We start from the raw sequence: 26914 nt of genomic DNA on the forward strand, positions 1-26914 counted from the left end.
ATGAAAGTGGGTGAAGTTGGCCATAGCAGGTCACATCAGCTCAACAGCAAAGAAAAGAAGCAGAGAAGAGAACAAGATGAGACACCAGTCAACTCGCATAGCACCAGTGACACAGTCAGAAAGCAAAACTTGTCCTAAGTCTTGACATTTCCATGCAGGGAAAAGGTTTGTTGTAGCTGAGGCAGCATTCTGGTCTCTCTGCAGTGACCTGGGCTCCAAAGGCTGCTCTAACTTAAGCTGACATCTGAGGTTGCAGCAGCCTCTTCCAGTTCCCGGTGAGAGTTGTATCTGAGCTATGCCCTGGTCACTCCCTCTAGACTAGGATAAAGCTCCCTTGCACCATACATGCATGAGCTTAATCGGCCTCTGAACAGAATAGACCTTTGGGGACCTCACTGCAGCAATAGGGAAACCTTGCAGGTACAGAGCAGGGCAGCTCTGCTGAGCACCAGCTGCTGTCCCAGTGGGACTGAACCAAAGTATTCACACTGCAAGCGTAGAGGGTGACAGAACCATAGAGCAAAACTTGTCAGCTGAATCAGCATCACGAATTATGAGCCAATGGCTTTAAAAGTGCCAACAGTCAGTATAATTAGAAGCTTTACAAGCCACAGCTCCTGTGTCCGAACAGTTTCATCCCGGCTCATACTACCCAAGCTGCAGATACCGCATTGCTGTGCTAACCACAGCTATAAAAGTGATTGGCAGGCACTGCATACAACGCTTGGCTATTTTACATATAGACATTTCCTCAGCACATTGTACTGTGCAGCAATAAGTGACTGCAGCTTCAATACTGTCAATACAGCAACACTCACTAAATCACATTTTATCCCCCAAGCCCTTTTTTTTCCTCTGACAGCTTCAGCATTCCAGAGTGTGGAAAGGACGTAAAGATTTCTGGCATAACAAATCATTGCTTTAGTACACAGTCTTCTATCTTCTAATAAAATTATTCCTGCATAGATCTCCCTATGCCACAAGTTACTTCATTTCATTATTACATCCTTGCCACTTAGCACAAAACAAAACACATGATACCCTGTCATCTAAAAGACAAATGGATCTGTCAGTCTGCTCTTCCCTTTGTCAGCTGCATGCTCACACATTGTTACGGGTTCCTTCAAACCAAACAGACATTAGAGACGTTATTTAGGAAGCACTAAGAGGGCATTTAGATTAGAGGGGCAGGGAGGGAATCCAGTCATCTTGGAGATTCAGCTAGTTTCTAAGTATCATTTTACTGGGTTTTTTTAAATAGCTACTTTTATTCCACTTTCACTGTAACTAAGCTATCTTATTCAAAATGTTCCCCAAATCCCACTATGATCTGTGTAAAGTCAACCTTTCAAGTTTCTCCATACATTACTGTCAGTACCTCAGGCTGGTTTCCTTAAATCTTTGCAGCATACAGTGAGTTAGAAGGGATGCAGAGACAGAATGAAATCAGGCCGAGCCTGCATTTCCCTTAGGGTTATTCACCCGTATCATTTGTATCCTAGGAACCCTCTTCCCTCCCCCAGCTCCCTTCCCACACAAGGAGAGACCACCCCTGTCCTGCAAAGGCTGTGTTATTTTTATCAGACACAGTGTAACCACAAACGGACCAAACCCGCACAATCCTTGTTTCAGGCACAAGACTCAGCGCGTCTCAGCCCGCAGAGGAAGTTTGCAAAGTCAGGGACCCGCAGACCCACTAACGCGATGAAACGGAACCCCTGGAGTTTATCCCACCCCTACACCTCCTTGGGAGCTCTCCGGTCCCCGGGGCAGCGCCGGGATGCTAAGACTCTCATCGCAGACACCACTGCCTCTCCCACCGAGCTGCCAGCTCTTTCTTTCTCAGTGCATCAATCAGGCTACTCCCTGGAAAGGGCGCCTGCCTTTATTTCCAGCCCTCCCCCTTCTCTCCCGGGTCGCTGCTGGGAAAGGAAGACCCGGACCGGCGGCAGGAGGGGGCCGGGAAGGATGCTGCGTCCACCAGCACCCGGCCCAGCGATGCCGCCGCATTGTTTTGCACCTATATCCCCCCCGCTCTGCTGCACCGGTTCCCCAGGGACCACTGCAGCTCCGCATTGAAACCCCTCCCCGGGACTGGAGCAGTGCCTGCCCCTGGTGCGGCCGCAGCCGCCGGGACATTGTCTGCGCCTCCCGCCCGCTCCTCCTCCGGACGGGGCTCCGGCTCCAGATCATTTCCCCCGATAAGCCAGGGCCGTGCTGTGCCGCGCCCGCCGGCGGCAGCGCTCCCGCATTGCGGCGGGGACCCGGCCCCGCTCCCCCTTACCTGCAGCCCCGCTCTCCGCTTCCGACATGGCCCGTCCGCCCTCCGCCGCACCGCGGCTCCCTCCGCGCTCACTGCACACGCCGAGGCATGGGCCGGCAGCCGAGCGGAGCTGCGTTCCGCTGCCCACCCCAGGGGGAGGCTCCGCTCCTTCCTCCCGTTCCGTCCCCTCCCCGCCCCAGCCGCGCCTTCCTGCGGTCGGTGCTGAGAGCCAAGGGGAAGCCGCCGCGGCCCCTCCCCGCAGCCGCACAAGGGACCCGGGGCTGCGGCTGCTGCTGGGGGCGGAGGGGAGAGCTCCGAGGGGCGGCACAGCCCAGCCCAGCCGCAGATGCGGGTTTCACGGCTGTTGAAGCGGAAAACCCCTCACAGTGACAGCTATAAAGGAGCACCCCCTCCGCGACCGGGTGATACCGTGGGCAGAGGGTCTTCTAATAGAGACAGAGCAAGGATGCTGTCTGCAAAGGTTATGGGTGTGCAGGTCCAGCTAACCTGAGAGTCAGAAACCATTAACAGGTCCACCGAAATCATGAATTCCTGGATAACTTTCACAGCCTAAGATTCTTTTCCTTTGCTTTTGGAGTTAGCTCTCCTGTGTGGTTCTGCAGTGCCACCAGGGCCAGAACCTCTCGCTTCCAGTGATTTTTAGATGATTAACTTGTCTCCAGGACCTGGGAGAGAGACGCCCCTATTGCCAGTTGACCCATGATTAGTTTTCCAAACTAAGCAAGAAGCTATTGCAAACCCGAGCACAAAAATCAGGCTGGTATACTCCCATGAGCAGAGAGCCAGGGAAAACATTCTCCTGTTTTCCTCCCATGCTTCATGGTCTAATTCTTTGCTTTCCAGGCTCAGACACCACCCCCAGTTTGAAAGCACTAGCAGCAGTTCAGGTGGAATGAATGAGGACACTAACTGCAGGCACAGTCTCAGTTTCTTTCTAACTCCAAGGCTCAGGAGGCCACTGGCATTCTCCACAATGTAAAATCCATCCCGAGTTTCACCTGCATCCTCTCACTGAGGCTCACACAAGGCAGGACCCCAGTAAATCCTCTGAGGATGAGGGAATTTTGAAGCAAAACCCTGGAGACTGCAGGCACTTACTCAGCATCTCCATCTAGCTGCTCCTTGATTTCCTCCTCTGCTGGTGTTAGCTCTGCTCCGTGTGAGTTCAGCTCCTGGGGCCACAATACAAGAGGGACATGGATCTGCTTGAGCAAGTCCAGAGGCCACAAAAATGATCAGAGGAATGGATCAGCTCTGCTCTGGAGCCAGGCTGAGAGAGCTGGGCTGAGGCAGCCTGGACAAGAGAAGGCTCCTGAAGGGGAGACCTTGGAGCAGCTCCAGTGCCTAAAGGGGCTACAGGAAACCTGGAGAGGGGCTTTGGACAAGGGCCTGTAGGGACAGGCCAAGGGGAATGGCTTGAACCTGACAGAACAGGGGAGACTGAGATGAGCTCTTAGGCAGAAGCTCTTCCCTGTGAGGGTGCTGAGGTGCTGGCACAGGGTGCCCAGAGAAGCTGTGGCTGCCCCATCCCTGGCAGTGCTCAAGGCCAGATTGGACACAGGGGCTTGGAGCAACCTGCTCTAATGGAAGGTGTCCCTGCCCATGGCAAGGAGTCAGAACTGGCTGAGCTTTAAGGTCCCTTCCAACACAAACCAGTCTGTGATTCTATGATTTATTGCCTCTGAGGACAGAAGGTGTGGCACAAAAGTTAAAGTTACAACAGTAAACAGCTTCACATTTACACACCCAACTCATCTCAAAGGCCAAAGAAACACACACTTCCTGAAATCCACTATCTGGTCGCTGGAACAGCTGAACTCAATTCTCCATCTCCCCAGTCCAGCTGCACAAAGGGATGTTCAGAACTCTTGAGAGAAGGAGCATGCAGGGATGGTTGGAACAACAGCCCACACCACCATTCACATTGGCTGTAAGATTATATCCTTGCAGACACTCAGTAACACAGGGTGTGCCAAAACACAAGGAGAGTGTGCATTGGGATTGTGGCTTCCTGTTCTTCCTTCTGCTCCACGCCAGGCAACAAAGGGGAACATGTGGCCAATAGCAGGCTTTAATCACCTGTTTAGAGCCAGGCTGAGTATTTCTACTGTCATTAAACAGCCTCGGAAATAAGAAACCAAACAACTATAATACTTGGTTTCCTGACAAGAGACTTAAATAGCAGAAACCTTGGCTTCAAATTCAATGCACTTCAACAGCAATTAATCGTAAGCTTTAAGAACGTAGTGAGATGATTAACAAAGACAGAGGGTAAAGAAAAGAAACAGGGAATACAGAAACACATGTGCAAATCGTATCCTTTCAGGAAAAAGAATGCTGCACACAGGCTAATGTTCCATCATTCCTCAAGCAACAAGACAACACACATAAAAATAGCTCTTGCTGGGTACAGACATCTCTCCTGATGTCAAGGCAGTGACTGCATTATTCAATATTAAGCCAGGTTGCCTGAGTTACACACTTGACTGTAGGTGTTCTGAATAATGCAGGAGAATATTTGAAGGTGTGTGACTGCTGGTTTCAGAAGCAAGAACCTTTCCCAGAGAGTTTGGTATCTCCTTGGGAAAGCTCTGAGGAATCCATAAAAAATTGCTCTATTTTTTTTCTTTAATTAAAGAAATACAAGGCCAGGTTGGACAGGGCTTGAAGCAACCTGCTCTAGTGACAGGTATCCCTGCCTGTGGCAGGGGGCTGGAGCTGAATGAGCTTTGAGGTTCCTTCCAACCCAAACCATTCCATGCATTATTTTAGCCTTTCCATCTCTCTTCCTTGGAACAAATAAAAGTACATTTCATATGAAAGAAAGAGCTTTTCTGAAAAGGTCACCATTGCCAATGAGGCTGCTCTGGGGCTGAAGAGACTTCCTTTTGTTACTTATTCCATGGGGAGTTTGTCATTTTCCTGGTCATTTGACAGGTTGTTTGGAATCTGTGGCTTTAATGGTTTATTATTTTATAAGCATAACAGGAACTGAATCTATATATAATGATTATAATGTAAGAATACCATGAATGGGTAGATTTTGGAGAGGATGGCACAGGTAAAGTTATTCACATCCTCTGAACATGGTCTTGGTGAACACCTGGATGTGTTCATCAACTTGTCCCTTATACAAAGTTCAATTTTAGTATGAGTCTGGGAAGAATTATTTCCTTCTCAGTGATCTGACATCAGCTGCATTAGCACATTGCAGGGGAATAATAGCAGAAAGGAAGAACCTGTTTTGGACACTGAAACATTAAAGTGTTGATCTATCAGACTCACCAGTGTAAAATTCAAGCCCCAGCACCAGCAGTCATTATGGAATTACTCTGACCAAGGGCAGAAGCATGATTTCGGCAGTACCTTGGGACAGGCATCTGCTTTAAGTTCTCTCTCAAGCATCTACTTGGTATTTACCACCTCTCAGGCATAAGCAAGTACAGGGGTTTAATATACTGTATTTTACATCTACAGAGCACTTCTTACCCTAGATGATCCCTAGAAAGCTGCAGCTTTCAGTTCATCACACAAAGAGTTCAGAGACACTGAATAAACTGACAGTAGAAGAATAATAGCTGTGACTGTAGCAGAGCTCCCACATACATGTTGTCTATTAGCATCAATCACAATTTTATGTGAAAACTGAAGGTCACCACAGTGCCCTTCCAGGGCCACATTTGCATGTTTTGAGAGCTACACAAAGCTGCAGCTAGCCAGTGGAAAGAGCTACATGCTTCTCACACATGACTGTGAGGGTCTAGGGGAAGCACTGATGGGATAGCACTGAGAACTGGGGAGCTGTAAACACTAGGCAGAGAGGTCTGGAAGGAATATAGGCATTTGAATATCGCTTTCCATGCACCTGGCAGCAAGATGAACAGACGTTATTACAGACACTGAGAGCAACATCCAACTGAAGCCAAACACCCAATCCAACACTGGTACCAGAGAGACCTGTATCTTTAAAATCCCCACCACATTTAAAGCAAAATAGAAAGCAGGTAAATGTGCCTTGTGTCCTGGCAGCACAGGAATCCCTCATCAAACACTAGGTCCATCTGCTCTATTAAAATTCCTAAGATAATTGTTTCATATGTCAAAGCTTTCTCTTACGTACTTCCTGAAGCATCATTAAACAATACCTGAGTTTCGTTTGTCACCTGCATAACTGTTATTGCAGTCTTCTCCTCTGTTCTGGTTGTATAGTTTTTCATATTACAGCACTTTAACCTCTACAGCTTGGCTTGTTGGCTCATCTGCTAGAACCTTAGAAATTGTTTTTACTACAGTCAGCTATTAGTCTCTTTCCCTTGATGCAGTTTGTATCTTCCCCTTTCCTAAAAGAAAAGCTTTTTGTATTAACACCCAGGAAATCCCTGTAAAGACAAGAAGAATGAAAAACTATTCAACAGTGTCACAATCCTTCAAAAGAAGTTTACTAAGCACATAAGAATGTGAAGGGCTTCTCCAAAAGGAGCAGATTCACCTGTCTTTTATACATTTCTCCCTCCCAGTATCCTGGCATGTATTGGAAGTCCATTATCCTGAGAATAGAGCCTGCACAGAATTCTGATGCTCACAAATCTCTGGTGGCACACTCCTTTAGAGGGTACTTTTGATGCAGAGATGGCAGCAGTAATCACTACTTACACTGTTTGGGTATTTTCACTTCTTTTATAAACTATACTATGTAGGTATGCTGAACACTAAACAGTGTGTCCCACCACAGTAACATTCAGCAGCCTTCCTGTGGATCCCAATGGACTGTGCTAGCTGCTGTGTGCACAGAACTAAAAGGTGGATTCAGCCCCCCAAAGTGTTCACTCATACTGTATGTCTTGAACTTCTTTTTCCCTTAAACCCATTGCACTTTCTCTATGCTGGATATATTAAAACCAAACCCAAATGCTAAAGAAACACCAAATCCTAAACAAGCAAATAAAACTCTCTAGATGAAACATTAGATAACTCAATGTGAGCAAACAATCATTTGAGTATTCCTCTCCAAACATGCACCCATCTTTATGCAGTAAAAAATGCCATTCTGTCATGGCATTTTTAACACATCAGCCAGATTGTGCACACAACAAGCACAGTGCCTTGTTTTACCACACATTTCTTATCACTTCAAAAGAAACAAAGCTGCCTATGCATCAAACAATAAATTTAGTTTTGTTCCATGGCTCCTGCATAAGGAAGTGATGAGTATGTTGGCTCCCATTGAAGTTAAAAGTGGCAGATGGCTCAGCCACCTCTAAAAACAAGGAGCTACAGTTGGGCAGGACAAAATTCTGCCTACCTTATTTCTTACATCCTCTGTTCCAGTGAATACACCACAACCCCAGGTGGCATGTTTAGTTCATACCCTTGCTTTGCAGACCACTTCACTGAATCAAATAGCAGTACCAAAACTGCAATGGGCAGTGCAAGTAATAATTCTGTCCCTTAAAAGCATCCTGTGCCAGGCTAAGTATACTGAATTGGACAATGTAAAAGGGCAAGGACTCAGAAAATGATCAGACTCAACACGTGAGAGGAGTACGTTCCCTTGCTGTGTACCTGTGATATATAGAAAGGTCATCGCAGAAATACATAGAACATATGACAGTTATCAGGCTTCTACCTAACTGCATTCTGAAGCTTCCTGTAACCCAGTGAAAACACTAGAAAGAGAAGGCAGCATGCTGAAAGACAGGCAAAACATCATTGACATGGTACTCAAAACAAATTTCATCCAAGGGGAAAATGTGAAAGTAGGATAATATGCAGTTTCCACAGATGGATTACTCATAGGAAACAGACATTTAGGTTTCATTAGGTACATGTCAGCTTATGTTTTGTTTTTCATTCAGATGTTTGAAAAACTATGTGGAGAATACACAAATGAAAGAAAAATGTCAACCCAGATCCTCCAGATTAGCATGGAATGAACTGGAAGAGTGAGCACTATAATGCACATTAGATTTCAGCCCTCTTACCCTGTATTTTGGAGATAGAAGCAGTCACACTGTGACACACACACGTACAGATGAATAAATGAAGTTTAAAGGCCAACTGAAGAAATGCAGGCTAGCACAGTCATGGAGTAATCAAAGGAAATAAGAAAACCACTCACAGTATGCAGAGGAATCTATACCTATATATATACCACCTAAGGCTGAACAAACTGCTTACTTAATGCAGTAAATATGAATAAATTCCCTAACATCCAACTTCCATCTGACATTTAGCAATGCGGCAGGACCAGGGCATTTTAGATTTGGAAGGGAAATGAAAAATAACCAAAAGCCCACTGACACTGTTAAGAAGCTCCTGGTGAGTACTGAAAACGTTTTTAACATTATAAACATATTTTGATAGGTTTTGCAACCTCTAACATTTCATGTATATGATTATGATCTGGTTTGATTTTTATTTCTAATAATACTATTCAAGAAGAAAAGGTTAAGCTGTCGCAAAAGATGTTTTACTAAGATATGCCTTAGAAATGCTCATGAAACATAGAGCTGCAAATATAGAATCATAGAAGCATAGAATAGTTTGTGTTGGAAGGTACCTTAAAGCTCATCCAGCTCCAACCCCCTGCCAGGAGCGTGGACACCTTCCACTAGAGCAGGTTGCTCCAAGCCCCTGTGTCCAACCTGGCCTTGAACACTGCCAGGGATGGGGCAGCCACAGCTTCTCTGGGCACCCTGTGCCAGCGCCTCAGCACCCTCACAGGGAAGAACTTCCTTATATCCAATTGAAATCTCCCCTCTGCCTGTTTGAAGCCATTTAAAGCCAAATTAAATGATGGGTTTTTCAGATCAAAACTGTTTTTAAAAATGAATATTTGATAGCATATTATATTTAGAACATCAAATGGCACCATCTCTTCCTTAATGGGCAGACACAATTGGTACATCACAATGATGAAATAAAAATAGAAATACTCCTAGCCATAGTAGAAGTAGATATTTTAGCATCAATCCACTGGTTGAAACCTGTTCTTACAAAACATTTAAGAAAATTCCAGTAACTAATTCATTTGTAACAATTCAAAGCCTAAACCATCACTCAATCACCACTGTGAGTCATTTACTTTGGTTAAGATGTCTGGAATTACTGGTAGCTGGAGTGTCACCAATATTTTCTCACAATCTTGATATGCCACTCCTCTCTGTATGTTCTTTGTTAACCACCACATATTGCTATTTTTGGACCCTTTAATGAGGGCACACATGTATAAATGAAAGTACATAACATCCCAAATGAACAGAGTGAGGTTTTCAGCTCAATATCTAATTTATCTCACCACATGTTACATGAGACTTCTGATCATTTTTTCCTCCCTAATCACTAAAGGGATGCCAATTCCGTATGATCACACCACTCAATCACTTGCTGTAAAATCCTTCTGAACACAGACAGATATCAATACCAGTTTTTGATGATTTCTAAACATGGGGTCTAGTATGCTAAAGACTACAAATCAGTAACTCATATTATTCCTACAAAGGTGAGGAATTACCATGAGCAACAAGTAATTAAAAAGTCAAATTATATGAGAAACAATCCAACAATCATCTAACAAAGACATGACTATTTATAAGAGAAGTCCTTCATCTTATACAAGCATCACTGAAACAACGTATTTAGCTTCTATAAGTGAATACTGAATTGACTACAGCAGCTACATAGAAAATAGAAGCAAAAATAAACTATTTCCTGTATTTACACAAATATAAATGAAAACAGTTTGTCCCCAGCTTCAGAATTCAATAGTAGATAAAGAAAAATAAAATATATGTCAGAGCTCCACTGTCTTAAAGTGGAACTGAAATCAGAAGCCATGATTCAAATCTCGCTTAAAGCATAACGCTGTGAGTTGGAGAAGTCTGTTATTGTCCCATTCTCATTGAAATACAACAAACAACACCAAAAATCTTTAAACTGGCACATACAATGTAAGAAACATTCTTCCTCTTATTAAAGCTGTTGGATTTGCTAGGGGTATTTTCAATAATGATTTATGATTTTAGTCGTCTTTGCCAGCAGAAAAGCCTGTTTACATTCCTGTAAGTGTTCAGCCTGCATTGTTACTGAACTGCTCAAGCCTGGTCACTCAATAAACCAAGAATTTGTTCAGGAGAAAAATAAATACTCCTTTAAATGTTGCCACTTTCTTAAAGTTAACTACTATAAAGATGATGCTTTAAGCCCTTGAAAAAATAAATGGGATCATATTAATTTGCTTTCTCACTGACAAAAGAATCGCATAACATTGACCCCATTAGTTGCAATAAAAAATGTATGTTTTATTTCTTGATGAAGATTGCCATTCAGAAAGAGATACAGCTGATTAATTTAATACCCTGTGTGTGTATGCATATCTTATAAACTCGCTGAGCACAACAACATTCCATGCCTTTAGGTACTGAAGACATGATGGCAAACTGAGTTTGCAGCTTCTTTCAGCTGGATCCAAAGTCCCATTGCTTTCAGTAACTTTAAATCAGGTGTCAAAACAGAGGTTGGGTGCCAGCTGCCCTGGCATCTGGGAAGTGTATAACAGAGGATGGAATGTATGCCCATGTTTCTAATACAACTATTCTTCAGCTAGTACTTCATTAACCTGTGCTGGTTCACAGAAACCGTGATAGTTCACATCACCACTATGACTGGCGCAGAATGTAGATTCAGGTAGCTTAAGAAGTCTGTTATGCAGTCAGAGTTTGGATTTATTTAAAGGGCAGAACATGCTGAAAAGGAGACTGGATTGCTTTCAGGATCTTGCAACACAAGCAGATCTGAGCAAGAATGTTTGGAAACCCAAACAGAGCAAATGCAATTGAGGTTGCACACCCCAGGTGAGCTTTGTTCAGCCAAGGTACCCTGCTTTTGAAACATAAAACAGTGGAAGCAAATGTTGGTGCTTCTTTAAAATCAGTTCTGCAGAAAACGCGTGTCTCATGGGCAGGGTGCATGCACAAAAAAAATGTTATCACCACAGGAAACCGCGTTTGGTTTGTTTGGAATGACAGCATAACATTTCATAGCAAAAGAAGTGCTTGACACTGTTTATAAATAGTGAAATACGTGTAAAAACACCATTCAAATCCATTTGACATCTCTGTTCCAAAGGACTGTATTTTGGCTGAGTCCATATTTTCAGTTCTTTGCCTTATGCTTGACTGCTCTGTTATTTAGAAAGTAGTGACCTTCTTTTACTAATATAAAGACCAGGTGATTTTAAATCTGAATGTACCAAACTACTGCCATTAAAGTATAATTTAATGCAGTGCTCAATGCAGGAGCAGTCCTCCTCCTGGAAAAGCCTTCTTCCAAAGAAATGGAAGTGACAGTCACAGATGAGAAGCCTATATCAAGTCAAATGCTTCAATACTGTAATTCTGGTGGTAGCATAAAGCAGGCCTTCAGATTGCATGGCTTAAATAAAAATGGGTAGTAAACAAATATTAAACATGAAGGCACTGCTCAAGAAACAGAAAGGAGCACATGGTAAGGAATTTGTGGTGAGGAGTGGCTGCCAGGAGAAGAATAAGCACCAGGAGATAAGAATAGTATTTGCTAAAACAAGGTCATTGCAGAGAAGGTTTCAGATTCCAGCCTATGTTTATAGCCTTTGGTGTCAAGCTGTCCAAGAACAGATCCAGAAAGACTGTCTTTGTAAAAGTAAATTTTCTCTGTCATCCTTTCTCTCACCCGAGGTGCTATCTGTCAAGGCCTATAAACTTCACTGTAGATAGATTATGTTAATAAGACATGAAATATTGTATATAGCTACAGGGAAGATAGGGTGCTTGTATCAAATACATCTTCCTGTTCACCCATGCAAGATCTGAGGGGCACTTTCTACAGATAAATGGGTTTGGAATGACATTCATTTAAAATTGTATTCCCAGTCACAAGCGGACCATGCAGACAATAGACATGTAAGCAATCCAAACGCTGCCGTGAACAACTATTTATAGTCACCCTTCCTTCTTCAATCTTTTCAATGCTGAATATTTAATCAATACACAAGCAGCACACTTAAATCTCATCATCTTCATTTTACACCTGAGGTAACTAAACCAAGAGGTTTTCAAGTCAGTTTTTCACAGGCATCTATAACTCATTTTCCATGCACTGTGAGGGCATTGTGAGGGCTCAGTATCTCTGAAGACTTAAGGCAGAGAAAACAATAGCTTAGAAGCACTCACTAATTCCGAATGGTTAATTTTAGACTTTCAGAATCCAGCTTACTGCTTTCTCTGAGATGCAGCTGCCCAGCATCAGAAAGCATGTACGTCCAGCATTTAGAGCACTCAGAGACAGCTAGATGCCCAGCTTGATTTCCAAATTCACAGAGGCACCTAATCCTTAGTGAAAATCATAGGAAACAATTGTAAAATGGCTTTTCAAAGCCAGTTGGAAAGCTGGGTCCATTTCTGGGTCCTTTGACACCCTTACTGTCATATTTTCCCCCATAATAGATGTTTCTGTGTATCCATGTGTTTTATACTCTGCAACTATGAGGATTTTTTCGGGAAAGAAAATGAAGTTTGTGTGTCTTCCTATGGGTATTTGACATTTCAAGGACTTTGGATGACTGGATACATACAATTATCACTGACAAAGAAGGGAAGAAGCTGTACTTACCTGTGAAATCTTCTTGTATGTTATGTATGAACAAGTTTTATGTGGATACATACTATAATTTTCTCTCAATGTCATACAGTTTATAGACAAAAATACAATTTTAGGTGAGCAATTACAATCACTGCTAAATCTCCTCATTGTAGGCTCTTCTGTTTGTAATGTTTGTGTTTGACTGGCCCTTCTCAACTGGTACAGCTGAGCTAGGGCACTAGGTAAAAGTTATGGACTGGTCACTTTCTAGGTCCCTGTTCACCAGTTAGGGACCACTGCTTTCTCCAAGACCTACTGTAATGTATTTCTAAGCCTGTAGGTACCTGAGTTACTGCCAGCTGTCAGATGTCAATAGCGCCTCACAGCTAATACACACTTTCAGCTCCAGCTGATGCCTTGGGTTGCAAAGCAGGATTTTTAACATACAACTTCTTGTGTTTTCTGATCCTTTCAGATGCTTTGAGCATACCTAAGCCAGAAGGTGTCTAGCTGTCCAGATATATCCAGTGGAAAAGAGAGGTGCTTGTCTTTCTTTCCCTACTTTCAAACAAACAGTACCTAAAAGGGGTTGACAAGAAACCTGGAGGACTTCTTCCAAGGGCCTATAGGGACAGGACAAGGGGGAATGGCTTTAAACTGACAGAAAGGAGATTTAGATTAGATATTAGTAAGAAAATAGAGAAGCTGTGGCTGCCCCATCCCTGGCAGTGTTCAAGGCCAGGTTGGACACAGGGGCTTGGAGCAATCTGCTCTAGTGGAAGGTGTCCCTGTCCATGGCAGGGGCTTGGAAGAGGATGAGCTTTAAGGTCCCTTCCAACACAAGCCATTCTATAATTCTATGATTTTCAGGTAAACTGCTAGCCAGGCTATTTCTACTGCTTGGTTCTGGAATGTAATGTGACCTGAAATATACACTACAGTACTGCACAGATGCCACATTTAATTTATATGCCTAAATTAAATAGATTTATGATGCAAATCTGGAGCCAAATGTGGATGTATGTTTAAAAGGGGGCCCTAAGGCATGTACTTTTGCAGTACAAGACAAAAAGGTTGACCACAATGTCATACTCTTTTGACTGACAGCCACCCGCACAAACCAGCAGACACACCACCCCTACAAGCCTAGAAACCCTTGCTGAAAAGACTCAAACTAAATTCTTTGCAGAATTTCCCCAGTAGAGGTTCATAGAATCATAGAATAGTTAGGACTGGAAAGGACCTCAAGATCATCCAGTTCCAACCCCCCTGCCATGGGCAGGGACATCTCACACTAAACCCCATGCTCCTTCCTACTAAAATAAATTATTTCTGCAGGAAAACCTGTGAACAGAAAGGTATTATGCACGAATCAAAAGCTCAAAAGGTGCAAGAGATGAAAGTTAAACTTGTCTATTGGCTCAAAGGTTCTCGAACTCCTTGTATCCAACTCCCTCACAGTTTCAAATAGGGAAAGGATGGATGCGAGGGTCTCTGCCTGTACTACTGCTGTTACATCAACTTCTGCAGTTAAAAGTCACTGAGACAGGATTTAAAAATCATGCCAGATTCAAACTGCTCAGGACTTTGAACACTTAAATCATTCTCTTTAAATAGGCCAGCAACCACTTTCCACAGCAGCCAAATCTTCCAATGACTGCAATGTATTGCTCAAGATACCATGTACTACACTAATCTACTCAAGAGGTGATGGGGGCACAGAAAACCATGTAAGGCCAGCATCTGAAAGGAAAGGTTGCAGACTCTTGGGCAAACACAGATGATAAAAGCATTCCTGGCAGCTGTTGCTATCTAAGCATTCTGGAACAGCCAAGGACATCTTCAGAATGGCACAATATCATCTTCAGAAATCCACTCTCATTATCTATTTTATTTGTGCAGTGCTTGTTTTGTCCCTCAACAACCTTGCATAACCCTCTTTATAGCCAATGGAAGTTACACTCAGGCAAGAGCAAAATGGAAATCAGCTCCTTACAAAACAACCACACATTGGCTTTGAGTTGACAGACAGAGCTGAACCCAGTAACATTTTTGGATAAACATCACTTTGATTTGCCCCTTCAGTCGCAAACATGTCACATAGATCCAGTTAGGAACCAAAACCGCAACTGCCAACATGTTGGCAATGAACTGAATACATCTTAAAATCAGAAACAGCCACTCACAAAACCCAGATGCAAGAACAATCCACAGAAATCAACAATAAAAACTAAACCAATCCAAGGAAATGTAAGACTGAGATCCTGCCCCTACATTTCACAAAAGCAACGACTTACATAGAATCCCAGACTGGTTTGGGTTGGAAGGGACCTTAAAGCTCACCCAGTTCCAACCCCTGCCACAGACAGGGACCCCTTCTACTAGAGCAGCTGCTCCAAGCCCCTGTGTCCAACCTGGCCTTGAACACTGCCAGGGATGGGGCAGCTACAGCTTCTCTGGGCACCCTGTGCCAGCGCCTCAGCACCCTCACAGGGAACAATTTCCTTCCTAATATCAAATCTAAATCTACTCTCTTTCAGTTTAAAACCATTTACCTTTTCTTCTTCGCCTGGAGGCTACATTCAGTGCTGTCTACAGAACCTCTAAGCACTCAATCACTGGCAAAATATTCCTACCTTTTCAGTGTTATTCTCATTCTGCCTTCTTTTTGATCATTCCCATGCATGGCATATGATGTACCCAAAAAAATGTTATTACAGGAGCTCCAGATTACAGGAGCTCCAGAAACAGCCAGCGCTTGCTGCATAGTTAATGACACTGTCCCAGCTGATTAATTTGTGCCTTTTGATGTGACCTTTTTCTTCAGCCAAGTTAATATGCAAGCTTAACTTTGTGGAGGAAATCAATCAGGTTCTGCTTACAATTCCAAGAGTGTAAATGTGAAGCAAGCTCATTGTTCTATTCCCAGTGCTACAGGAACTCACAGACAGTATTTTAGACCTATGGCACCGTGAAATGTGATGCACATCTAAAATCAGACAATAGTAATGCAGAAAGATTGCATTTTAGATTAGCAACAATGTCCCAGCATCTGGGACAAGGAAAACAAATGCAAGGCAGCTTCAGGAGGAATAATTTCAATATCGTATAAGCACTGCTTAATTCTAAATTAATCCCAACCAAAAAAAGCCTGCTGTCATGGTGAATACACCATTGAACAGCTATCAAGAAATGAGAGAATGTTTAAGTGGTACAAAGGAACAGAACAAAAAATCAGACACGAAGCTATGTTAAACATGATGCTCTCACCTGGAATACCGTATTCAGTTCACACTGTTATATAAGATGTATAAGAACCAAGCACCATTCAAAGTGCATTATAAGAGTGTTTAGAGATACTTTTCCATATAAGAACTTGTGAAGATTGGGACTGGACACAGAGGACAGCCAGCTATAGGCCAAATCTCTGTTGACACACAGCTCTGCCTGGTTAGACTCACCAGACAGTGTTCAAAGGCAGAAGGCAACTAAATTCCGACTTCTACTAAATGTCTTGAATCAGAAAGAATCCTGAACAATTCTGAATATGCTATATAAGCAAATAAACTAGAAGACAAGACACGCTGCAAGAATGTCAAACAGTGAGACAGAACATTCCCAAAGAGGAGAGGGCTAGTAAAATGCTAAAATAATCACTTGCCTTTCAGTGTCAGCACACGCACCACAATCATGGTACTAGTAATGTCCTTGTGCCTTGAGGATGTCCTAGGTATTTTTGAGGTACTTTTGTGCAGGTAGGAGACACCTTTACTTAGGCCCAAGTAAATAACAGTGAGTTCCCACACTCCAGCTAACAGGTCCACTGCAGCAGCTGAAATGCTCTTTCAGAAAGCTTAGAAATGAGAAGCATCCAGGCATATGAACCAAAACTGGCTGGGATTCAGGGGTAGCAATCTCCCAGACAGCATCTGCCCTGACATCTCCATTGTATTGATTAGCTTAAAGTTTTCATTTCAAATTCTATAGCTTTTATGATATTTTTCTTCTTTTTCATTTTCCACATTAGCTCTATGTTGCAGCTGTGCCAGCAGACAAGAATTAGGGCTAGCAGTACAACAAACATGTCAAAGACACACAGAAGACATGTCATAGAAGGCATAATACAGTTGGAATTTAAGTTGAAGTGCTACCACACAGTATAGAATTGCTACTTTGTGAAGCACAGTCATTACAGTTTATCTGTAATCTTGTATATTCTTGTGCTGAATCTCAATTGCTTCCATTGCTTCTGATAACAATCCAAATCTGACGTCCTAGTTACACACTCCAGTAGTTTCTAGGACCCTGGGGAGTGAAATAAAGGACACAGCTGCATCATGTCAGTGAAACTATTAACCTTCCTGCTCAAAACACAAGTGTCAGCTCAAAAATGCACCAGAAAGGTGCCCACTGGTTCTGTCACCTGCAAACTCTCACCAGTCAGAGGCCATGAACAAAGAGTTCCCAAGTGGAAGAACAGTCTCCAGCTGCACGAGTGGGAAAAACCTGACCTTTCCTAAACTGACCCGCAAGATCCCCTGTGTCTGATATATAAATATGTGCATAAATAAACATCAGTTAAAACCTACATCAACATCTCCTTGTTGCCTGTTCATACAGAAAAGATCTTCAGAAGCATGGGGACAGATGAGCCCCAAATTCTCACCTTATTTTGGAAGGTTCTTTTCTGTTGAAATGTCACTGGAATCCACAGTTAAATATATCTTACCCTTAACTTTCATCACATTTTGCATTTCTTATCAACTATCCCATAGATTTAGCTTGTTGGAGACTCTTAAATGTCATTTTTCTGCTATGAAACACGTTAGCACTGGTGTTTTCTCTGGATGGCTCCTTTAAGGCTTCACAGCTGGCCTTTGCTTTATTATTTCTAAACGTTTACAGCTTATTCAGAATCATGCTGCTCTCTTCAACTCTTGCTGGACCCACTGTTCTCTTGTTATGATGTTATGTCTTGAGCTACATTAAGATAACTTGGAAATGGAGAAACAGGATTAAATCCTTCTTATTATTTGTAGCTGTAATAAAGCCTAATGGGAAATTGGAGGGAGGGAATTCAAAGAGGGAAAATGATTAAGATGCTTCAGTAGGATGTATCTAACTACTTTCAGAAGGCAGTGGCTAACTAACAAGGGTGTAACCAGTGCTACCAAACCTTCAACAAGGATCTGAGCAGTATAGGGGCAGACTCACCATAGAGGGAGAGAATTTCTTACTGTTAAAAAAGCTGTAATGGGATCAAAAGGTGAAAAATTGTAAATCTGAAATTCTAAACATATCAGATGGGGAAAACTAGGGTAAAAGAGCAAAAATATTCTGCAAAGGACTGTATGATGTTGGCAGGGGGAAGGAAATTACCTCATCAGCTGTTGCTTTTTTGTGTTCGTCTAGAATTTTATCACTCTTTTTTGGTGTCAGTGTAAGCCAATTCTCATTAATCTATGAGTAATTCTTATGAAGAAAGAGATGAAGAAGTCTGGAGCTGGTTAGAAATGTTCCTAACTCCATTTATCTACAAGGTGACAAACGAAATTCAGGTTTTCAGAACACAAAACTTCATTTTTTTCTGGATGTTTCCCAATCATGTCCCATGTCCTAAGCTGATTTTTGTTCAGAAAATAGGCAACAGTGTCCAGAGTTCTATAGCTGGAACGTTGATCTTTCTTCAGGATCTGGTCAGCTGTTGCAGTGGGCAGGCAGAGAACTGAGTTCTCTAGAGAAGATGACCTTATTGGCATCAGACACACAGGAAACAGGATCATAGAAAAGTTAGGGTTGGAAAGGACCTTAAGATCATCCAGCTCCAAATCTCCTGCCATGGGCAGGGACACCTCACACTAAACCATGTCACCCAAGTCTCTGTCCAACCTGGCGTTGAACACTGCCAGGGATGGAGCATTCACAACCTCCCTGGGCAACCCATTCCAGTACCTCACCACCCTAACAGTAAAGAATTTCTTCCTTATATCCAATCTAAACTTCCCCTGTTTAAGTTTTAATCCATTACCCCTTGTCCTATCACTACAGTCCCTAATGAAGAGTCCCTCCCCAGCATCCTTATAGGCCCCCTTCAGATACTGGAAGGCTGCTATGAGGTCTCCACACAGCCTTCTCTTCTCCTTCAAGGGACATGAAGAGAAGTCCTTTGGTACTGATATGAGGGAAAGCAGGAATTGAGTATTCTTATTACTAAATGAAAGAAGGGGCCTCAGCCTCATTGCTACTGAATGCAATCACATTACAGCTTTTTGATGATTAATTCCACCAACTAAACCCATTTCTTGGCAGATAACTTCTAAAGGCTGAGGCCAAATGAGAATGTTTGGAAAGAAAATTTACTGATAAATTTGAAGGATAAATCTCTGCTTGATATAATATGTCTGTAAAAAGGTCCTAAAATAACGGTCAAGCATCAAGAGACATAACAAATAGACAGAAAATACCTTTCTAGCCTTAACAAGAGCTTCATGACCTATTCTGATGATTTAGTGTCCAGTCTTTCCAATTGAACAGATCACATACCTTCTGCCTATATCACACAGCGGGAGATTGCTATGTGCTGTGACCTTTCTCCTGGCACGTTGTAGCTAATCATACAGCATCTCCATGCTTCTAGGAAGTCCTGGTTCCATTGTACCTCCACAGGTCTGTAATTGTCCATGGGAACTGAGTCTGCCTGAAGCTGCTCTATGTTTGCATTTACAGAGTTTGGGACAGATGGCAGCAGGGCACTGGTGACGGACTCCATGTAACCTGTTTCTAGCTGTAAGCTTTCTTCTATATCCCTCAGGCTCCAGCACAGAATTTACCTGTAGCACACATGAATTTGTCCAGTGTGACAGCTTCCTCCTGAAAACATTTCTTCTGGGAGATCCCGAGATACTGCACAGCTGATATCCCACTGGATGGAAATCAGCGCTCAGTGCTCACTATAAGCTATTATAGCCCATGCAGCTCCTATTGACTGCCACTGTGTAAGTTCTTCAGTTAATGTCTGTGTTTCCATAATTGTCTGTAAACCCACAAAGTTGGGATTTTCCTACAGCTGCTGAAACAAGACAAGGCTCCAAAACACAACAGGGTATAAAGCTCAAATATTCTATCCACCTTGGAACATCTCAGCCAAAACAACCAGAAAAAGCCCTGCTCTTCTAGCTGTGTATCAGCTAAGACTCAGCAGGCCACAATCTAACAGCTCTTCATGCAGAAGATGGAAAGGAAGGAATCCTAATTCTGGAATTTTTATTGCCCCTAATCTACCAGAACTCAACTGACCACCAAACCACACTGTGACACTCCTTCCTTACACACTGGAAGAAAGTTAAATTTCAACAAATGTGAGCTGGGAGGGATGGGCTGTCTCCCATGTAAAACCCTCACACACTTTTTGCTGATATTACTCTGCAGTTCTTTATAAACTGCGGTGTGGATTATCGATAGGAATATTTCAGAACAATAAACAAATGGGACAGAGCAATTTTGCTGCATCATTTTTCCCCCCACACCCTTTCTTTCACTTTACAGGAACAGCCAGGACCAATGCAGAGGGTGCTTGACTTGGCAGATAATGACCAAGGCAAAAGGTCATGTACAAAAACTTAGCTCCAAGACTCAGCTTAGCAGCTATCTGTAATTGACACTGAGGAAAGACCAGACTCAAGCACTCAGACACTCCATTTCTCTTTATCTGTCAGTGAGTTCACTGCTGCCTCTTTCTTCACCTCAAGAGATGATGAAACCAGGGTGTCCAGCTTCTGAGTCACATGCACTTACACAAACTTTCCCAAATGGCCTTTCAAAGGCTGCTCTGTGGTGCTTCTTACAAAGCCCATTAGAATTGTGATCTTTCTTTGCTGGCTCTAATGATAAGGCTAATCCAATTCTGACTAAATACAGCCACAGTTTCAATACTGGCTTCAGCAGGAGTGGAAATACAGAGTTATATTTGGCATCCAATGATGATCTACTGCTTACAAGGTCATGGAGCCTGGAATCGAGAAGAAACTGCAACTTCAAGTCACTCTCATACTCTAAGGTTTGCTGGAAAGAAGCTTGTGTTGTTTTTCAAAGAGCTGCTTTGTGGATATATTTAACCAGATCCTTGGGAAAGTCCTTCTTGTGCTAAAATTAGAACCCAGTGACCCTAAAAGACAAAACTTTCTGCAGTACTAGGTAAAAGTACAAACTGGGAAGCTGGTTGTTAAGACTCCTTGTCTTTATCCAACAATACACTGCCATCGTGTGGTTCAGTACATCAACGACAATATTAAGATCCACGCCATATTCCTAGGATGTTTTCAGTTTTTATTGCTTTAATTTCTATTATGTTAATAACGTACCGACTTTACGCTTTCAGGGTATTTATTGGAAGTTTAGAAGAAAAGGAAACAACGGGATTCCCTTTTCAAATTAGAACAGCTAAAAACTGATCAATAACGTTATTTGAAATTAACTGCATTTCATTTGCTTCACTTTAATAGTGGCCTGTTTCTAAAGGCACATAATTTCCATCCTTCCATTTTCTTTAATTAATACAAAAGGGGTGAATTCTTGGAATAACTATATTTTATATATACATATATGTGTGTTTATGCACATAACTTTATTGATCCCATGTTCAGTTGCTTCTTTGAGAAAGAACAAATGGCTTTCTAGTTGTTCCCTCAGTCCTTTGTTTTCTAATAATAACTTGCTGTCTCCAGCCTAAGTATTCAGCTATGGATCCCAATGGGCCAACCTCCTGAAAGCCTCTCATGTTGCTTTGCTCAGAGCTCTGCTCTTAGAGCTGCACTTGAAAAGGTAAACTCCTTAGAAGCTGAAATTAGGGAAAAGTAGTGTGAAGGAAACATTTCTTATTGCATCTGCTAATTGTTCTTTCAACATAAAGAACAGTAAGACCATGCCTTGTCTTCTCTACAAGAGGAAAAAAAGCAGTATGGTGACCATGAACATAATATTCATATGGGGCCTGTCATTTCCTCCGAAAAGCTCATGCAGGGCCATGGCTAATCCAGTGATAAGCAGTTGGCAGAAGAAAGTCACTGTTTCGTTTTCTTCCTGGAATTTTGTTTTTAATAGCTAAGCCTGCTTTAAAAAAATAAATCCATCTGGCTTCATAGTGTTGGGAAGAAAGTGCTGTCAGCAAAGTCAAGAGCTGTAGGCAGCACTTTATTTGAGATGGTAGGATAGAGTAGGATAGGATAGGACAGGACAGGACAGGGCAGGGCAGGACAGGACTATTTCAGTTGGAAGTGACCTACAACAAACACCGAGTTAAACTACCTGGCTGACCAAAAGTTAAACATGCATATTAAGCATATTAAGGACATTGTCCAAATGCTTCTTAAACACTGACAGATGGGGGCACCAACCACCTCTGGGAAGCCTGTTCCAGTGTTTGACCACCTTCTTGGTAGAGAAATGTTTCCTCATGTCCAGTCTGAACCTCTCCTGGTGCAGCTTTGAACCAGTTCCACCTGTTCTGTCACTGCATGCCAGAGAAAAGAGATCAGTGCCTCCCTCTCCATATCCCCTCCTCAGGAAGCTGTAGAGAGCAATGGGATCACTCCTCAGACTCCTTTTCTCCAAACTAGACAACTCCAGAGTCCTCAGTCACTCCTCGTAGAAAGCTGACATGACTTCCAGCTCCTTCATCAGCTTTGTTGCCCTCCTCTGGATGAATTCAAAGATCTTCACATCCTTCTTAAATTGTGGGCCCAGCACTGCACACTATATTCCAGGTGAGGCCGCAGCAGCGCTGAATACAGTGGGATAATCCCCTCTTTTGACCAGCTGGTTTTACTGTGTTCAATGCACCTATGATGTGGTTTGCCCTCCTGGCTACCAGAGCACACTGCTGACTTCTATTGAGCCTGCTGTGATCAGCACCATAGATCCCTTTCTGTAGGGCTGCTCTCTAGCCAATCCTCTTCCAATCTGCACCCAGCATTACTCTGCCCTAGCTGCAGAATCCAACATTTCGACTTCTTAAATTTCATCCCATTAGTCATTGCCCAGTGCTCCAATATATCTAGATCCCCCTGCAAGGCATATTGTCCCTCAAGAGAGTCAACAGCACCTTCCAGTTTGGTATCATCAGCAAACTTGCTAATAGTGCATTCCATCCAGATCATTGATAAACACACTGAAGAGAACTGGTCCTAAATTGAGCCCTGAGGACCCCCCTGATGTTCTGTATCATACTGGTGTGGTACTTTTAAGGATGCACCTGTGATATGTAGGCTGTTACAGGTGCAGACTCATAGCTGTGACTGCACACTGAACATGCAATACCTTGCTTCAAAAGGCTGTCTTTACTGTTATTCAGAAGGATTCCACCAGCATCTCTAAGGGACACTCAGCTGTTGCTTCAACTAAGCAACTTAACTTGAAGAAGACAGCATTCAAAGCTCAAACCATGTGTTTGTTATCGCATGTCCATGGCAAAAGGTCTTCCTGACTGAGTCATTAGTGCAATTACATTATGACCTGGAATGTCATAATGTAATAAGTAGCTTTCTGACATAAAGTTAACTAAAAAAATCAAATCTGTATTCCTTCCAGCTCTTATATATATAAACCCATATATAAACTTGCAAACCTCATTTATATGCATAAATTTATATATACACAAACATGCAAATTTACATTACCTTTATACATTCAGTTTCCTTTTTTCATATAGTGTAGCCCTTAGCTGTCATAGTGGGAAGATGGATACACTGGAATATCCCACAGGTTGTTCAGTGTTATGCCATATACTGTATTACATCACTTTTATGTTCCAATATTTAAAAGAAATATATAAAATAAACTTATAAATTGTATTAGGTTCCACAAAATGCAATTTATTAGAAAGGCTTTCAAAGACCCTCATCTTCTCCATCTCCCTCATTTTGCTGTTTCTGTGTCACTGCATGAAGCCTGTGCAGCTGGACACAGCAATCCAGAGGAGGGCGTCCTATGGCTTTGTATAATGACCCGGGTTCCTGGAGTCCAGAGTGCTGTGAGGAGCAGATGCGGAGAACCTGGGCACTGTAGGACAACGTAAAATCAGGAGTGGATGCAGCACATACATGTAACAGGAGATAGAGGAGAATACTAAGCGAAGACACCTCACATCCACCAGGGATGGATGGATTTCCTCCTGGGGAAACCTGACTGCTCACTATATGCCTCAGCCATGGGAGATGACCAGCTGGAATACGGGTGCTCCCTAAGTCTACCTGCAGCCCGCTCCTATGTCCTAGCTCCCAGACACCACAGACTGCACCTCACAGTCTTTAACTCGCTCTTCCCTTGACTTCTCCAAGAAAATCATCCCACAGCTCTTCTAAGTTCTTTGGGGAGTTTTTTTGCAGCGTGAAAGGTCTGGAGTGAGAGGTGAAGATTTCGACCCAAGCCAATTGTCTGAGCTGCTGGGCCAGTCTTGCTGCAAACTTGTATTTAATACAGAACCTAAGCCAGTGCCTATCAGAAAAGAGATCCTGTACCTCTTATGAGAAAGGCTGGTTCAAAGGCGGACACCCTGCAGGTCATGCCGTCATTAAAAACAGCTCTTTTGTGAACAGGTAACAAAATGAGCAAGAAGAAGCATCCTAAAATATCACAAAACTTTTGGGACAGCAACCAACATAAAAAGCTGATCAGAGAACCTGAGGATCAGAGTTCCAAAGGGAACACCTGCAAACCCTGCCCCTTCTCAACAATTTATGAGACTTACTTTACCAATCCTGTGCCTGGGGAAACCCTGAATAAATCGTGAGGGAAGGAAATCCTGCCTCTGAATAAAGGTTCTCTTTTAATCAGTACCTTTATAACAAGAAATTGTTCTATTAAGTTTAAGATCTTTCTTAGGGGAAAAGCTAGACATGAAAAATGCTTTGCCAGCTGCTGGGAGGAGCATGTTTGCTTAAAATGGAGCAGAAGTATTTCAAATCACTCAGTGATGAAAACAGAAAATATACCAGAGGAATGGTATATTTAAAGAAAATTATAATGTATCTGAATGTCACACTATTTCAAGTATAAATTATTTATAATGTTATCAACTGCCATATAACTATGTTACAAAGAAATAATATTAGAGGTATTTTTAACATTTAAATTCTATTACATTTCAATGGCTTTGGTTGGGATGGGTATTTCCTGAGTGAAAGCTGTGATAGATTTAATGTCTTCTGCATTCTGCTGCTGTTTTACTGAAGTCAATGGGAGCTTTTTCACTGACTTGAGTAAGAACTGAACTTTACAGCTCTAATCAAAGGGAAGGATCTTAGATCATCTTGACGAAAAGCATTTTGAATTGCTAAATACAGTTTTCCACAACTTCTGGTCAAATGAATGTCTCAAGGCAGTTATCAAAAGAATAAACAGTATCATACTCTGCTGCCCTGAAAACATACACCTCTACATTTTCAAGGGTTTTTAAACCTGAATTTCCTGTCTTGATCTGTGAACTGTTACTACCGATAGTTAAACAGGTATGACATTTCATTCCTGTGATGTTTCATTCCAGAAGACCTGCATTTCTACACCAGAGATGCTGACGCTGCATCCTGCAACAGAGCTTGCAAAGTGCTTCGGGTTCTTTTCACATGAAATACAGCACGGATTTCAGATGATCAGGTTGATGGATGTAACACATCACCTGCCTGGCAGAGTCAGTTACATCTGACCAATGAAAACTCCTCATTCCTCCTACAGTATTCAGTAGGTTCTGCAATTTTTCTCTCAACAGGAGACAAAATGTCAGGTTACAGAACCCTTAAAATTCCCTGCTGGATCCCACAGAATGGGCAAGTCCCACCCTGTGGGGAATGCCACTTTCCAGCAGTCTCCACACATTCCCTGAAAGAGTTCAAATTCTTTACCCCAATTGAACGCGTTTCTCGTCTGGCTTGAATGGCAGCCTGAAAGGAGACACTTGAGAGTTCTTGGTCGCAGACATTCTAATTGATCTCTTGGCTGCAGTATACTGTAATTTGTATGGAAATATGCATTTCTCTGTGTAGGCTGTCCTGCAGTGGACTAAGCATAATCATGTCACCTAACAAGAGCACTTTATGAACCATAATTTTCTCTGTTCAAATTATATCTCTCAACTTAGGAGGTACATGAAGCATCTTTCCATATACACACACACAGGAGAGAACCTGTCAAAACATGTAGCTTTGATAACATTGACTCAAAACCTGAACATTTAACAAGATCTCTCTATAAAATAGATGGAGAAGAGCCTAAAAAATCATGTTCTCCTATGGCTAACATTCTTTCCACACTATCTGTAAGACAGGATGAGCTGTGGCATCAAAGATGCACATCTCGTCAGGTAGGCTGGAAAGTTATGAATGCAGAAACAGAATTCTAGGAGGAAGAATTAGCAGCACACAGGCACTTCCCTTCCTGCTCCCTGTGCTGTGGGATCTGGTGCATCCCCAGCTGTGCTATAAAGCAGACCTGTCAAGGCTCGTGCCCTACGTCGTTCTTTTATATCACATTCTGTCAGTGCCGACACTGCACATTTTTATATGGCAGTACCATGGCTTCTCTCACACTTCTGGATCCCACACATCAGATGCAGGTGGTCAGTCTGCTCTGTGATTATCTGACCAGCTGCATCTGATGTGTGGGTCAAGGAGCACAAGAAAGGTCATGGTACTGGCATTGCAGCTGGGGAATGTGCTGTTTAGCAGGAGCCGGGACTGACAGGAGCCCCCCTAGAAGGCATGCTCCCCTCTCAAGGCTATGTGCTGCAGGTTTCAGCTCTTTAATGACTGGACATCTGTTTATCACCTAACCTTGTACAGAAGTATGTGCCCCAGCATGTGGAATCTCACATATTCCAAGACCAGAAAGTTAAGAGGTCTTTTTAGTCTTAGTTTTCTCATTAAATACATGCAAGAGGAAGAGATAGGATGACAACTCTGAGATATGGCTGATATTTCCTCAAGAAACCTTTTGTTGACCCTACCTCTTCCCTTTTGCTATTAG

The 26914-nt window shown here is 42.6% G+C and overlaps 1 protein-coding gene across 1 annotated transcript in view; it reads right to left on the minus strand.

Annotated features, from left to right (window-relative positions):
* The window catches only part of HSPA12A (heat shock protein family A (Hsp70) member 12A), a 103008-nt gene that overhangs the window by 54615 nt on the left and 21479 nt on the right, over positions 1–26914 (minus strand). The window contains exons 2-3 of the mRNA XM_034061355.1: positions 3383–3456; positions 2046–2624 (exon numbers count right to left, since the gene is read on the minus strand). Coding sequence (XP_033917246.1) covers positions 2046–2624; positions 3383–3456 — 653 coding nt within the window. The remainder of the gene's footprint in view (positions 1–2045; positions 2625–3382; positions 3457–26914) is intronic.

Source organism: Melopsittacus undulatus, chromosome 4 (assembly GCF_012275295.1).
Source record: "Melopsittacus undulatus isolate bMelUnd1 chromosome 4, bMelUnd1.mat.Z, whole genome shotgun sequence".
Classification (NCBI taxonomy): Eukaryota; Metazoa; Chordata; class Aves; order Psittaciformes; family Psittaculidae; genus Melopsittacus; species Melopsittacus undulatus.